Source organism: Haliaeetus leucocephalus, unplaced genomic scaffold (assembly GCF_000737465.1).
Source record: "Haliaeetus leucocephalus isolate CR32 unplaced genomic scaffold, Haliaeetus_leucocephalus-4.0 Scaffold395, whole genome shotgun sequence".
Classification (NCBI taxonomy): Eukaryota; Metazoa; Chordata; class Aves; order Accipitriformes; family Accipitridae; genus Haliaeetus; species Haliaeetus leucocephalus.
In genome coordinates, this window is record NW_010972831.1 from 3,588,197 (window position 1) to 3,603,931 (window position 15,735).

Here is a 15,735-nt window from a genome sequence, read left to right on the forward strand (position 1 = left end):
CTGTTGATAGCAGTGCTCAAAAAAAAAAAAAAAAGCTGAATAGATAGGTCATTTGCTAATGATGTCACCTTATGTTTTTGAAGAGTTTCTGAACAAATGAGAACTAGTGATCTGTTGTTTCCCCATAGAATACACGGGCTATTGCTACAGGAAATGGGCCACCGCGTTACCGAGTGTTGATGAGTGATGGCGTTAACACACTCTCCTGTAAGTATGGCAAGTCACAGTGAGATTTTTTTTGTAAGCGTGGAGATACTAATGGTGCTAAAGTTTCTGGTCTAGTGTCTAGGTGTAAAGTGATGAAATAAGGAGAATGTGGCATGCTTGGGGAGCACAACCTCTGAAGTGTGCATCTGCATTTTAACATTTAGACAAAATCCTTCTCTTCTGGAACTTTCTTTGTGAGCTTCAAGCAATTAACTTGCTACAGGGTATAACGAAAATATAGAAACATATACATGTTTTTGTAACGGTAATTTTAAAGGAATTTAGCTTAATCTTTCTCTGACTTCTTTGATACATGATTATTCTAGCTATCACTGCACTCTTAAGTTTGGGAAATAAATACAGTATAGCGTATGCACAGGTTTGGTGACTTGTTAGCAGTTATGCTGTTTTCTATGTGCTAGTTAACTGAGCAAGTTGTAGATCTAATGCAACACTAGGCTGGCTAGAAAAGTTGTGGCCAGCTATGGCAGCCCCTTTTAAGGCTGGCATGTGTTCATTGTTTCAATGTTTTTCTTCTGTTTCTGCAGCATTCATGTTGGCAACACAGCTGAACTCTCTGGTGGAAGAGGAACACTTATCAGCCCAATGTATTTGCCAGGTTAACAGATTCATTGTCAACAGCCTGAAAGATGGAAGGTATATATCTTTCTTTAAGTACAGTTTTACAGAAAGGTAGCCACACTAGCGGGTGCTCTGTCCTTTGTGACTAAGCAGAGGCCAAATGCTTTTGATTGGGATTATCTGACAGTATTCAGTCTTCAGGGTGCAGGAGGGAAAGTACACAGCACAAGCAATTAGCAGAAATAAAAAAATTAACGGACTGTGACTGCAGTGGGTGCAGATATGCCTAGCACAGTGATTTAGTAATTGAAGGTTTCCAGTTGGAATACTCAAATTGTACTAAGTTTCATTAAAATTCACTTACAATTATCTGCTGTGGAAAAAAAACAGTGAAGATTTCTTGTTACTTTGGTGTTGTGGAATCTGGTCTTTTAGGAAAATTTGAGAGGAGGGATCAGAGTGAAGTGATTATATAAAAACTACGTATGTGTCTAGGAGAATATGAACTAAGGTTCATGTTCTTTATTCAGCGTTTTTGTGGAGGGAATATATTCTCTTTTGTAAAATCTGGCATGGTTTTGATACTTTTAAAACACTATGTTGTTTCAAGCCATTTTTGTGTGCCCATTCAGCCTGCCATCAGCTATCCCTGATGAAATGTGATACTGTTTCAAGCCTACTTGTACCTGATGAGAGGGTTAAGTTGACAGTGGAGAGCTTTTGTCTTCCAGATCCCTCATCCAAAGAATCGGCCCCTAATGGTTGGTTCTCTTATCTGCTGCAAAGGATATTCAGAGTCTGATAGACTTGCAGAGGGAGTGAAAGTCTTTACCGCTGTCTATTCTGTGTTTGTAGGAGAGTGGTTATACTGATGGATTTAAATGTTCTGAAAACTGCTGATGAGGTTGGTGGGAATATTGGCAATCCAGTGCCGTACAATGAAGGTGAGTGTCCTCTGTAAACAAATACCCTTCTGAACAGACTGTTAGGATAGCCTTTCAGCTGTCTGTTTCTTTCACTTAAAAAGAAGTGGTCAGACATGTTCAGCTTTCTTATGCCTGGAACAGTGATGTCCGGATCTTGAAAATCCTTTCTCTTTGTGTAACACAAAATGGGTTTTGTTCATATTTTAATGAACTACGCCATGGCTGAAGCTTCAGTCTTCACATGGTATTGGGAAGTATCTATACATTATGATAACATTGACAGGTTTTTATTATATGTTAGTGGTCTCTACCTAGAGTTCCAGTAAGTATGCGGAAGCTATTCTGTGTCTCCTCATAATGAGTAATCAAATAGATTATAATTTCTTCTGTCTGGAAAGAAAACAGCAGGAGGAAAATGTAATAATGATCTATGAAAGTATAAGATGGCATGGAGGGGATGAATAAAGAATGATGAATCTCTTTTTTTTTTTTTTTTTTTTTTCAACATTCATTTGATGCTCTTTAGTTCTCATACTGTCAGATAGTGGTTTTAAAACAAAGGCTGTACTGCACCCCCAAACAGTGCATAGTTAAATTATGGAACTTGTTGAGGTAGGTGCCAAGAATTGGCACAGGTTCAAAAAGCAATTAGACATGAAAGAAAAATCCATTAAAGGCTGTTAAACATAACAATACATCCTCTGCATGAATGTTAGATTCAGGAAGCACTAAAACTTAGATTGCTCCAAGTACATAGATGAGAGACTGGTATGAAAACATGGCCAGCATACAGACTTTCCTAAGCACCCATTCCTATCCTGACATCTGAAAGACAATGATGCGCTGGGTAGACCTTAATCTGACCTGCCATGGATCTTTTGTTTTTATTATGTTGCATAAGTAACTGCGTTCTTCATTTTCATGTGCTGAGCTTACAGTTCTGAGGCAAACATTTTTTGAATTAATGTATTTTTTTCCCCTGAGATGCGTTCAAAATTATGTTCTGTTCTTCCAGTTCTGATCTTTAAAAAGAGAGAGGATAATAAGCACTTAAAGAAAATATTTGAACAGCTCTGTCATTGACATATATACAGATAATGGCTGAAATTTAATAGCAAATAGCTGCTCTTGAAGAACTTTTTTTTTTTTCCTGGTGGAAATGAGTTAATATATTTTTATTACTATGGGACCACATGTTAGTGGCAACAATTTTCTGTAGGATATTTTGGCCAAACAGTGGTGGTAGGTACACTGCCATTCTGGTTAAAAATCTACTTTACTAATCGAAATAGAAATTAGACTTTGTTGCAAAGGCAAAGATATCTTTCTTCATTAACTTCTTTTTCCTAGGGAATTAGAGGGGCGTTTGTTAAATGAGCCTAAAGAATCCTTTGTTCCTTTGATAGTTACTTAGCTAATTGCTGTTTAAAAAATGTGTTGACATCTCAGATTTTATGGTTCAATCCCACAGTTGCTGTAGAGACCAAGATTTTCAGAATAGCTATTGAGCAGGCTGGTTTGTGGCTTTCTCCCATTTCCCTCGCTTGTGTGATACAAGAGCTTGTGAACTACAGTGTTTTTCAGTTATCATGTTGTTGCTTAGAAACGACTAGGAATGTGATATTTTACAAAACTGAGCTGAAAATATACCTTTAAGACTATAAATTTTGGTAAAATTACCACAACTTTGATCAAAGTTGTATTCTTCATTTGGGCTTACAAAAGTACTCAGCAATGAAGTTTTCAAATCTAAATGCTTTTGGAGATGTTACAGGTCTATGATCATAGTAAGTGTGGTCTTGTACTAGATAGTTAAGAGATGCCGAATTTGATGTGATATGTATTTCATTTTAACACTGACATTATTCTGCAGGCTTCATACCCTTTTGATACTAAATAAGGTTTCAGTTGCAGAAGGCGGTAATAGTTTAGATTAAGTATCCTTAATGTGGCCTTTCTGCTCTGCAGGGCTGCCTGATTTGTCATGAAGGCCTTGACTGATAAGAAGGCAAAGGTGTATTTCAAGTTGCAGATTCTTTAAGTTCCTGTATATATAGAGAGATGGTATTTCTGAGGAACATTCAGCTAATGCAGAATGAGTATCTAAGAGTGCTTTGTGGTTTTCATGGAAAAAAAGTTCAGCTATTTTTAAAAGAGTGTTTAGTCCTACTTTTGGTCTTTCTTGAAATACAGATCTCAAATTACTAGACCTAGGATTAAGGAATATCCTTTCCTAGACTGTAATACTACAGTAGGACCCGGGGAGTGAGAAGCTGGCTTTTGGCCACTTTACGCTTGAGCAGTAGGTGGTTAATCTGCCTAACAAGGAAGCTGGAGACACAATCTTCTTAATACATATCATAAAAACTTTTCAGGCAGCATTTCATAATAGTATTGAAAATTAAGATTGAGCAGTTTAGTTCTTGTTGAAAACTAGATGATAATGTTATTACTGTCATTAATCTCATTGAAATTACTCTGATGCTGGACTTTCTTCTTACTATGACAATTACTTGCTACTTATGTTTAACTTCTGTCATTAATCTTTCAATGTTGAAATGTTTGTATACTTACACATTCACTTGAACTCTTTATTCTTGTCCTTCCTACCACACATGATTTGGTGTGCATTCTTTCAAAGTGCATTTTCTTCCCACCCCACCCCCCTGCTGCTGCTCAGTTCTGGGGCTGGTCTTCTGTCACCATGGCACTGTAGCAGTACCCCTCGGCAACAAACTATTGGAGGCAGAGAACTACTGTTACATGGCTATGACATTGGAGTAGGCTGTGTGGCTAGCTTTGGCCAAAGGTCTTGGATTTGACTAACCCAGTATATATAGCAGAAATGTGATCAGGTATTTCAAGTGTTTTTTCAGCTTCTGAAAACTAAGAGTGAAAACTAGGCAGAGGACTCAGTTTTCTGAGCACCTTAAGTGATCACCAGCCACCAAAAATCATATTTTAGGAGTCCCTAGACTCTAAGTGAAAAAATTGGAGAGCTATTTCTGCTACTTCTGTATTTGAACACATGCACTGATGTGTTAATATATTCTTAATCTGTTGAGAAACACTAGGCTATGGGTAGGCAGCCATTAAAATATGAATTTGTGTTTCATAATGCACAAATGTTCTAATGTATATGGTGGTCTCTTGTTTGTTTTTTTTGTTGTTGTTTTTTTTTTTTTCTTTTTAATTAAAAACCTAGGGGAAAAAAAACATTTGGAACAGAAGTAGCAAGGAAATCTCTTGCTGTTTCCTGTGCACGTTTCTGTTCTTCTTGAATATTCTTTCCCTGACCAGACATATTTTTCTCTTAATATGTTTTGTTGATTTTTTTTCCATTCTCCTCTTACACCAAATGAATTTGGGGTGTTGAGCACTGACCCTGACCGGGTCCTCAGAGCACCTGAGGCAGCTGAGCGAGGGTGAAATCTGGCTTCTCCATCTAGTGGATTCTGCAGTAAATACACTACACAAAATTGCTGTTTGACGTCACTCTGTTGCCAGGGAGACTGCTGTCACCAGTTCACCGATGTGACTCTACTGCGGCAAGTTAGAGGAGCAGATTGGTTTTTGTGCAAGGACCTTGTTTTGGATTAAAAATAACCGGAGGGTTACCTCTGTAGACTATACAACATCAGGTGACACTACGTCAGGGTCTCCTTGTGTTGCTTCTGCTCCTTTACCTTGCTTCTCTGCCATCCTTTCTTGCCCTTCTGTTCTGGGATTCTCTGCTTTTGTTCCTTGTGATGCTTATGGGCTTGGTCTGACCTTCTTTTCCACTTTCTCTGACCACCTTCCTCCTCACATCCCAAATCAGGGGCGCTTTGCCTACTCAGGCCTAGGACTTCTTGCAAACCAATGGCTTAAGAATTAGTTGCATCCAAAAAGATGAAAATGTTGGACATTTTCTCATCTGGAGGCAAAATATGATAGGACAATTACTATGTAAAAGAATACAAATTTTTGAATGGTAGATTAGTCTTCTAATGTACTATTTCTCTAGACATGTCACTCTGTTCTTTCTCTTGTAATTTATCATCAATATAAGGCAAGTAAAAGTCCTGGAATCTAACAAAAAAATGCACGGTATGTACTTAACTATGGCATCACTTTGCTTCCTATGCAATATACTGCTGTGTCCCAAGAGGGGCCTGCGTGAATGCTGAAATGATGACTCCATCACCCCCACATTAAATATCTTCATATTTTGGAAATAAAATGTAGCAGGTATCTTCTTTGTTTTGTGTTAAGTTCAGGTTTGACTTTACCCAGTGGGTTTTTGGCCCTTTCTGAGTTTTAAGAGGGAATTCTACAGTTTTTATCTTAGCTGTTAGGTAGTAGCAGAAACTACCTGTCAGAGCAATAGAAGCCTATAAAAACTGAGAATTTGTCAAGATTACTTAAGTGCTGTCCTTCTAAATAACTGTCAACCCTGAATTCTTTCAAAGTAGAAAGCAGTTGCTTGAGGAAAGAGATCTGACTGAAATTCCTCCATGGTAATATTGTTCAACAGATAGCTTGCTACTGCTGTGTCTTCTAAGACCTGAATTTTAGTGTGTTTTCTCTGTGTTTTAAATTATTTTTTTCATGCAAGTCTTATTTCCTAAAAAGGCTTAAGGGTACTGCTAATTACTGTGTTCCCTACTGTAGTATATGGTCTCTTTCCATTTGATTACCAGGGCAAGGGCAGCAACGTTCTTCAGCTCCAGCAGCAAACCCAGCACCCAGCAAACCCCAGCAACAAAATGGCAATTTGTCAGTAGCAGGTAAGAGTAATCCTGGGCAAGAATTCTGGTTTCCCTTTGTGTAGTGCGAAACTACAGCTTAAGTTTAAAAAAGATCCTTACTATAACGGTCTTGCACAACAAACACTCCATTAAAGACTAACCCATAGCTTGACAGGGTGAATTCTCTCAAGAGGCTACTGTACACTTGGGTTTAATAATAAATTTTTTAAAGGGGGGGGGGGAAATCTGTCCCCCTTCCCTCTTCTTCCCAAAGGAAAAAAAAAACCAAAACTGGACACAACTTTGATGAAGCAGTGTAAACTGAACATCTTGTCTGATGCAATTTTGCATTCTTGAAACAGTGCTCTGTGGGCACCCAAGGAGGCTACAGTTTGGAGCTGGCCAGCAGGTGTGTTATTGATGCTGAGGTATTGAGGCCAAACAGTTTAGGTGGTACCGGACTGAAATTACTTGATAGTTGTCCTGGTTTCAGCTGGGATAGAGTTAATTTTCTTTCTAGTAGCTGGTACAGTATTATGTTTTGGATTTAGTATGAGAAGAATGTTGATAACACACTGATGTTTTCAGTTGTTGCTAAGTAGTGTTTAGACTAAGTCAAGGATTTTTCAGCTTCTCATGCCCAGCCAGAGCAAGAAGGCTGGAGGGGCACAAGAAGTTGGGAGGGGACACAGCCAGGACAGCTGACCCAAACTGGCCAAAGGGGTATTCCATACCATGGGACGTCATGCCCAGTATATAAACTGGGGGGAGTTGTCCTGGGTGGGGATCGCTGTTCACGAACTAACTGGGCATCAATCGACAAGTGGTGAGCAATTGCATTGCACATCACTTGTTTTGTATATTTCATTCCTTTTATTATTATTGTAATTTTATTATTGTTGTTATTATTATTTTCTTCCTTTCTGTTCTATTAAACTGTTCTTATCTCAACCCACGAGTTTTACTTTTTTTTTTTCCCCGATTCTCTCCCCCATCCCACTGGGTGGGGGGGAAGTGAGTGAGCAGCTGCGTGGTGCTTAGTTGCTGGCTGGGGTTAAACCACAGCAATAGTACATCTATAAATACAGTTTTTTGATCAAGACTTTAAATAGTGAGATACTGAAAAAGGCAGTCAATTTAAATGTCAGCCTGTAAACTTATTTTTGAAGCCAAAAAGTTGTCAGTCCTAGCTCTTGGTACTGCTTTAACCCGTCTGTATTCTTTATCCCTACATTTAAGAAGTATTTTGAAATAGTAAAATTCTGACACTTGCTTACTGCAGCAGAAAACAGTCTCTTCCTTCCTGTACTTAAAGCTGATCATGAGAGTTTTATGCTTATACATTGACAAGATTCAGTTTAGAATTAGCAGTATTGCTTTATGTCAGGAAATTATTTGAGTGCGGGCTACCATTCCTTAGTTGTTTCCCCCAAATGGCGTAGATGTAAAGCTTGGTGTGCCGTATTTTAGAGAATTTACTGCTAACTAGTTGTTTCCCCCTCTAGACCATGTTTAAGTGATTGACTCTGGACACATCTCCACTTCCAGTGTAAGTGTTCTAAAGGTCTGAGATTGTCTCTTCTGCAGCAGTTTGCAGCCTAGAAAATACTTGTGACCAAGAGCAGAAGTGATTCAACAAACTTCTAGACACTGTGTGGTGCTCACATAGCACAGTGAATGGAGCTTTAAGTGCACTACCCAGTGTTAAGTATAACTTTGCCTTCTATGCAGCTCCCCATAGCGTGGTGGAAAAAGTTCCGCCTGACCTTGCACCACGAGTTGGTTTTAATCTGGCATTTGACTGCAAGGCTGAAATGCTTTATGCTTTGTTGTGGTTTTTGAAAGGTCCTGCTGCTCCGAAGTACCATGCTCCTCCCTCAAACCAGTTTGGTAAAGTAAGCGCTCCAAGCTCAGTGAAGACACCAGGGGGATCGCAGGCCAAAGTAGTGCCGATTGCCAGCCTGAACCCATACCAATCTAAGTGAGTTATCGTGGTTTTCCAGGTGTTACTCTATGTCACAGGCATGAGGAAACAATAGCTTCTTTTTGCTTTCTCGTGTATGAATCTCTGTCAAATCATTCTTTGAGTTCTTTTGACTGTATTGGTTAACTTCAAACAAACAAAACCAGCAATAATAACAAAACTACCCAGAGAAATAAACAAACAAACAAACAAAAACCCTCCATAGAAACAGCTCTGCGGGTTTTGGTTTGGCTTGGGTTTTTTGGTGGTTTGTGGGGGTTTTGTGGGTTTTTTGTTTTGTTTTTTTTAACTTCATCAACACTTCGACAATCTGATATTTGCCTTTGCATGGTCTTGGTGAAGTTACCCTGCTGAGATTGAGAGGTTTTTAATATTTTAGTTGAAAATCAATTGACTTCAATTTTTTTTCCTAAAGCAACCTTCTTTTTGGTAACTTAATGATAAAACAGCTCAGTAAGCTATTCGCTTTCACTACTGTTCTGTTGACAAGCATGAGGATGTAATTATTTCATGAATGACATTTTTAAGTTACGCAAACTGATTTGATTACCCAAGTTAAATGTGAATCCTATAATTGAGCTCTTGAGTTCTAGCATGGCTTTTCAGAACAGGCAAACTGCTGCATGAGAAATGTACCCTAGAAGGGTAAAAGATTTGAGGCTTGATTCTATGCAGAAGGATTGTTCGCTACTATTATCATACTAGATGCTTTAAGGCTGGCTTTGTTGCTTTCTCTACAACTTTCTGCCTTTAATGGGCTAGGCCATTAAAATAGAAAGTAGCAGAAAAGCAGGTAGAGTTGCTGAGGTGCAGTGGGAAGATTCTGGCTTTTAAATGGTGACATTCCAATTCCAAAGGTTTGTCAATTCAATCTTTTATTGGAGGAAAAAAAGAAAAAAGACACAGAAGAGTGATTTCTTGCACAATTTCAGGTGGACCATTTGTGCTCGTGTTACCCAAAAAGGCCAGATCCGCACGTGGAGCAACTCCCGTGGTGAAGGAAAGCTCTTTTCTATAGAGCTAGTCGATGAAAGTGTAAGTGTCATATGTTGAGAAAAAGATAATGTATGCCAGATGCTGACGAACCCTTCATAAAGACAGAATAGAGGAAATAAAGTGTGTTATAGGAAATGTTTGGGTTTGGCTTTTTTTATTACCACTGAAGCTTGTATTCCTGTATTCATTAAGTTGAGCATCAACGACCCAGTTTTTATCCCGAATGAAGTCTTAAATGTATGGCATTACTGATTATTTTTCATCAAAGTCTACAGTGTGTGACTGAATTTTTGCAGCTTCAAAATATAGTTGTTTATGGAAACTGACAACTTAATACTGAGGTTTGTGGTGGTTTCCTCTAGATTGAGAGTGAGGTCTCATCCTTGCTTATATACGCGATACAAAACAAGGAGTGAGAGGAGCATTGCCTCCAAGTTAGAAGCTTTCATTTTCATGGGGAAATGGGAGTACAAATTATTGTAATAGTAGGAAATTTCATCTGTGGTTTGTTTGGGGAACGGTATCTGGTTAATCTAACTAAACTTGCAGTTTGTCAAACCTCTTATCAAATCGCAGCCTTCTGTCATGAAAACAAACAAGATTCTGCTAGATTATGTTTAGTATAAAATGTGAGGTTAATAATGTAACATGTTGTCATCAGCCATTTGTTTTCTGTGCATACTGTCTGTATTCACATTTTTTTTTAAAACAGAATTTATATCTAGTGAGTTTATAATTGTTATTAATCCTTACTTAAAGACTTAACATCACGTATGAGTGGGAGATAAACCAATATACTGTATGCTATCTTGTGGAGCTGCATGATCTATTTGATTTTTTTTTTTTTCATGTAATGGCAATTAATGCTGGTTTTACGAGTACCTTTTCAGAGGTGTATATAGGATATATGCAGTTCTTACTCATTTCATTCTGAAACTCTAGATATACTAATGAGACTTGAATATGAGATTTGATGGTCAGGTATAGAATATGTTGTTTTAGCTATAACTACAAATGTGAGGAGAATGTTGTTTGTTTCTCACATGCCTGGAGCTAGCCTGGCAGACCACGCTGTGTCTGTAGAACGGATGGCACTTAACATTGCAAAGATTTCTTTTTATTTTTTTTCATTCCGAATTTCAGTTCTGACCAGCTCTCCTATTTTCCTGCAGGGTGAGATTAGAGCTACTGCATTCAATGATCAAGCAGACAAGTTCTTTCCCCTCATTGAATTGAACAAGGTATGGTAGCATTGTGCTTTCATAGACTGACATGAGCTAGAAAAGAGGAGCTTCAGCATAGCAAGGATTTTTAAAGGTGAACACAATCTATTTTCTCTGACTTCTGATAATATCCTCTGTTTCACTGCTTTCTCCTGTAGGTATATTATTTTACCAAAGGCAATTTGAAGACTGCTAACAAGCAATATACAGCTGTTAAGAATGACTATGAGATTACATTCACTAATGAGACTTCAGTTGTGCCCTGTGATGATGCCCAGCATCTTCCATCTGTTCAGTTTGAGTTTGTATCCATTGCTGACTTGGAGAACAGACCCAAAGACTCAATTGTTGGTCAGTCTAAGTAGCAAAATGGCAAGCTCTAAAGCTCTGAAGTTTTACTTTTGTGTCCTGAATACTGGGGAGGTAGTGAGCATACAGGGCTTTGAGTGTTGTGATCCCTTAAATGAAGTTATCCAGTGATGGTTGCCATTAAAAATACCTCGGGTGGTTTTCCTGTTAAGATGTCTTTGCCCTGTTCTGCTAACAATGTATAACGACTTTTCTTCAAATTTGTGCTACAAACTAAGGACAGTAAATGATACTTGTTTATTTTATGATGATCATTGTTTTCCACAGAAAAGGGCTGAAAGAAAAATGTCCTTGCTCAGCACGTGTGCATTTCATACCTTCCATGGTCTTGCTTTCTTTCACTATCTAATTATCTCTGTAGTGATTTTGGCATAATTCATTGCATCCAAGTCCAAGTTGCATGACTGTTTTGGCTTGCTTTGTGAAGTATTGGAGGTTTGTTTTTCTGTAATTTGTTGGGCAGAGTACTCCGGAAAAATCAGAGGCTTGGGTGGGGGCGAGGGTTCTCAGGTTTCACAGGCACAAGATGCCTGTGATTCAGAGGCATTCAGCTAGGAATTTTAAAGGTAGATCTGTAATTATTAAAAATGGTGTACTTTTGGGGAGTGCAAAGGGGGTTGTGTTAGCTCTTACTACCCAAACATGCAGACTTGTTTAAGTTGCAGCTTACAGTCATGGGGCTACAGTGAAGGCACTAGCCAGTTGCTTTGTTGTTTTATAGTCACTTTGAAAACGCCTTGCCTGAGAGACTTGTGCTTAAACAGCAAGGGAGTGTGTGTTACAGGATCAGGGCTGAACTCCTTTGACAGAATGTGATGGGAAAAGATAGTACAATGCCTTGATCTCACTAATGTGGTGAGGCTTGCATTCATGAATATCTTAATGAATTAGTCAACAAAATTAAAGCACTGAAGAGTTCTGTAGTGGAGCATTCGTACCATAATACACTTAATTTCCATATCAGATTTGATTTGAATAGGGAGCTAGGATACAAGGTAAAAATCCGACAGTAGGTTTGAATTCTTCTCTTGTGATCTTGTATTCCCCAATTGTGACCTTTGAGCAACTCTAACTAAATTGTAACTGTTTTTCAGATGTAATTGGAATTTGTAAGAGCTACGAAGATGTCACTAAAATTACAGTGAAAGCTAACAATAGGGAGGTATCAAAGAGGAATGTGCACCTGATGGATATATCAGGGAAACTAGTGACAGCTACGCTATGGGGAAATGAGGTATGTGCTCCCTTACCTGTTCTTAAGCAAAGGTTCCTTTGTGTAGGGTAAGGAAATGAGTGTGCTGTTGTCATCAGAGATGGGCATAGCACTGAGACAGGTCCTGGGTGTTTAAGGATCAGGGGCAGAGAGAAGGTGAAAGACTGTCTGGTTTCATTCAGGTGTGATGTTCTTAACCTTTCTCTGACAAACTGCTGACATGATCTGACTAATGTGTTCTGAACAACTGCAGACATTATGTCTCAAGCCCAAAGACTGAAGGTAACAGGCTTCTAGTTTAGGAAAGGATACGAGTTGCAGTTTGATTATGGAAAAGCCCAGTGGCTATGGCTGTCTCATTTGAGACTAATTTTATTTGTAGGGTGGGATACATGTTACCCTGCATAAATTGCTGATTAACTGGGGGGTTGAGAGGCTGTATCTCAGACTAGAGTTTAAAGCATCAGAGCCTTGGAATTCAAAGTTTGAGTAGTTGCAGTAAACTACTACTTTATCCTTTTAACAGGCTACTTTTGTTTTCCACCAGTGTTGTAGATGCTTAGGGATTTATGTTCCAGTCTATAAAATAGAAGTGATCCTGCCAGCTTGACAGTGATGCTTTATGGCTAAATGATCAAGTGCACTGATATTGTAGGTAGCTAAACACCATTAACCATCTGCTGATATAAATGAAGTAAACTGAAGTTCAATATCACAAAGTTTTGAGGTTGGACCAGGTTGTTATAGGAGAGGCTACTGGTAATTCCTGGCATAACTCTTCCCACAGAGATCAGGGCCTGCATTTTACAAAGTTAAATCTGTTTGCTTGCTTGTAGAATAGAGATGACAACAAGCATTGAGGAGAAGTGATGTATGGCTTGCAGCTGGCACAGTTAGGGTTAGAATCTGTATCTCCTTTGCAATAGTCATTACCCTAAGTGCTGGGATATGTTTTGTGTTCTTTTTGCATCTCGTGGATACAGTGAATGCTACTGGTAACTCCAGCTCGTTTGTAATCTTTAAGCACATGATCCTCCCCTTGCTTGCTAAGTGGTGTGGGGTCCAGAAAATCCATACCTTTCAAAACCTCTCTTATGGCAAGAGGTTCTTTGTTAGTGTCAGACTTTACTCAGATAACAAACTGATGGCAATTGAACGGCATTAAAGCAGCTTTATGAGATTAAAAACAGAAAATGGGAAGTCAAGAAAATGTGTTTGGTCAGCATACCTACACTTCTGCTTTTTAAGTTGTAGTAGAGTAGACATGATTGGGTCAGTCAAGCCAAGTGAGTTGTTTCATATCCTGAAGAGTCTAATCTGACCAAATAATTTCTCCGCTTTGGAGAAACCTCCATTCCCGTAACCCATCTCCCTTTCTAAAATCCTTGTGTGAAACTCCTAATGGAGGGAACCAATCCTTTTTTTCCAAACCAGTGGTGTGACTTAAGGATCCTCTGGTTCCCCAGGAAATGGGGTGTTAGGATTACAGCTTTAATTGTTAGCTGCCTTTTCTTAAAGTCCTAGTGATACCATTTAAAACCTTACCTTCTAAATACAGTAAGATAGTTTGATTCAGATTTGTCTCTTGTCATGATCTGTGAATTATGACCGCAAGTCCAGTACCTTTACTGTAGCGTGCTACTAATGTTTTCTGTTTTTTCAACACATGCAGGCTGAACAGTTTGATGGTTCTAGACAACCTGTGATAGCCATCAAAGGAGCCCGAGTCTCTGATTTTGGTGGTAGAAGCCTGTCTGTCCTGTCCTCGAGTACAGTTGTCATCAACCCTGATAGCCCAGAGGCTTTTAAGCTCCGAGGATGGTATGAGTGTGTGTTTATGTAGATTCATTCCAGCCTGCTGCAGAGTGTTTGTTTTATTCTGTTTCTCTGTACTTGAGCAGTTTGTATAGTACTGAAGAAAGGTAGCAGAGGATATGGGTTCCAGGATTATAGAAACTTCCCTTTCTTGAAAGCAGTGGAGCCTGAAAGGCTGTCCTTCTTAAGTTGTTCAATTCAAAAACTTGTAATTCCTTGACAGACCTTGAAAAATTGAAATAGGAGTAGTGCATGCTGACCCAAAGCCTTGGAAGGCAGCATGAAATCAGACTTGACCAGCTCCACTTTCTGAGGCATGATCTGAGAGAACAATATTTTTTTCACAGGCTTTTTTGATTGTGTGGAATCTGATACACACTATATTAGTATGAGCTGGAGGAACTATGCTGACTTCTTCCAGTGTCTATTCCTGATCAGATATTTTTCAGATAGCAAAATAACATTTTTATTTTTATTGTTGTCAGGAAAGCAAAGTGATTTCTTGGTGGTTTGTTGCTTCCACTGTAGGTAGTTGCTAAATTGTCTGCTGTAACTACTAATATGGCGAGATGTGGTGTATGTATGAATAGGGTCAAGTGCTGACAGCATCAGATTCGTGAATCCAGGGTTTTCAGGTTCTAGTTAAATCACCCAAACATGGATAAAATATAATGGCATCCTCCATTTGTCATTGAGCTGTGGTTCCCCCATACTTCAGAAGGTTGTTGCAGATAAAATTGATTGTGGGTCTTAGCTATTACTGTCACGCTTTAATTAAGCTCAGTTTTTGAGTCTTGTTGGCGTGTTTTTCAAATCTCAAAAAACACCACGATGGAATGGTAGTACAACCTTTTGCTGAAAAGCTGTGCTTTCTTATTTTAACAGAGGAAGAATAATCTTTTCAATGCTATTTTCTTTTTCTTTCGAAGCTGCTGCGAAGATAATGGTACCATGTAATTTAATTTTAATTACGGAAATATCTTGATGCCCTTAAATCTTGTTATCTGACTGCCTTTAAGAAGCATGCAGTGCGTGGTTTGACCACTAGCTGGCAAACAAATTGCAGTTATATAGAACAAAGCTGTCCTCCTTTTGTGGGTTTATAAAATACTGTGCTAATTAAGTCGGACTATTAACTTATTCTGAAATGCTATTTTTGTTTGCAATATACACAAATTACTGTAATTGTTTCCCTTGCAATCATTGATAAAAAATCCCTCACGTATTAAGTACATGAAACTAAATGTAAGCTTTTGATAAGTCTGTATGGTCTGCTATCCAAAAATAGAAGTGCATCTTTGTGGTTCCAGGTTTGACTCTGAGGGGCAGCTTCTGGAATGTGCCTCAATCTCTGATGTGAGGGGTGGGCCAGCATCTGGGGTGAATACCAATTGGAAAACTTTGTTTGAAGCCAAATCTGAGAACTTGGGACAAGGAGATAAGGTAAAGCGCGGCCGCTGAGTGCAAGCCTTATGTATTGGGGAGAAAATAAAAAGCTAGACTTTATGCAGGCATTTTGCTTATTGAAGTAGTACAGTTGTTGAGCAGTATGTGCTTACTCTGTCAGAATTTATGTTATTAAGTATTTTTTTTTTCAAATAAATTCCAGCTTGTTGCTGATGTTGCAACAAGTTACTGTGTTTACAAGAGAATTCTAAGCCTTGTATAAATGGGGGGGAGTTCATCCCAA

At 38.7% G+C, this 15,735-nt stretch overlaps 1 protein-coding gene across 4 annotated transcripts in view; it reads left to right on the forward strand.

Moving 5' to 3' along the window:
* Positions 1-15,735, forward strand: part of RPA1 (replication protein A1, 70kDa) — a 30,133-nt gene that overhangs the window by 562 nt on the left and 13,836 nt on the right. For all 4 annotated transcript variants that reach the window (XM_010573628.1, XM_010573625.1, XM_010573626.1 and 1 more), the window contains exons 3-13: positions 129-207; positions 756-864; positions 1,645-1,733; positions 6,398-6,484; positions 8,291-8,426; positions 9,362-9,464; positions 10,598-10,666; positions 10,807-10,999; positions 12,112-12,251; positions 13,903-14,051; positions 15,356-15,488. In XM_010573628.1, the coding sequence (XP_010571930.1) occupies positions 129-207; positions 756-864; positions 1,645-1,733; positions 6,398-6,484; positions 8,291-8,426; positions 9,362-9,464; positions 10,598-10,666; positions 10,807-10,999; positions 12,112-12,251; positions 13,903-14,051; positions 15,356-15,488 (1,287 nt within the window). The remainder of the gene's footprint in view (positions 1-128; positions 208-755; positions 865-1,644; positions 1,734-6,397; positions 6,485-8,290; positions 8,427-9,361; positions 9,465-10,597; positions 10,667-10,806; positions 11,000-12,111; positions 12,252-13,902; positions 14,052-15,355; positions 15,489-15,735) is intronic.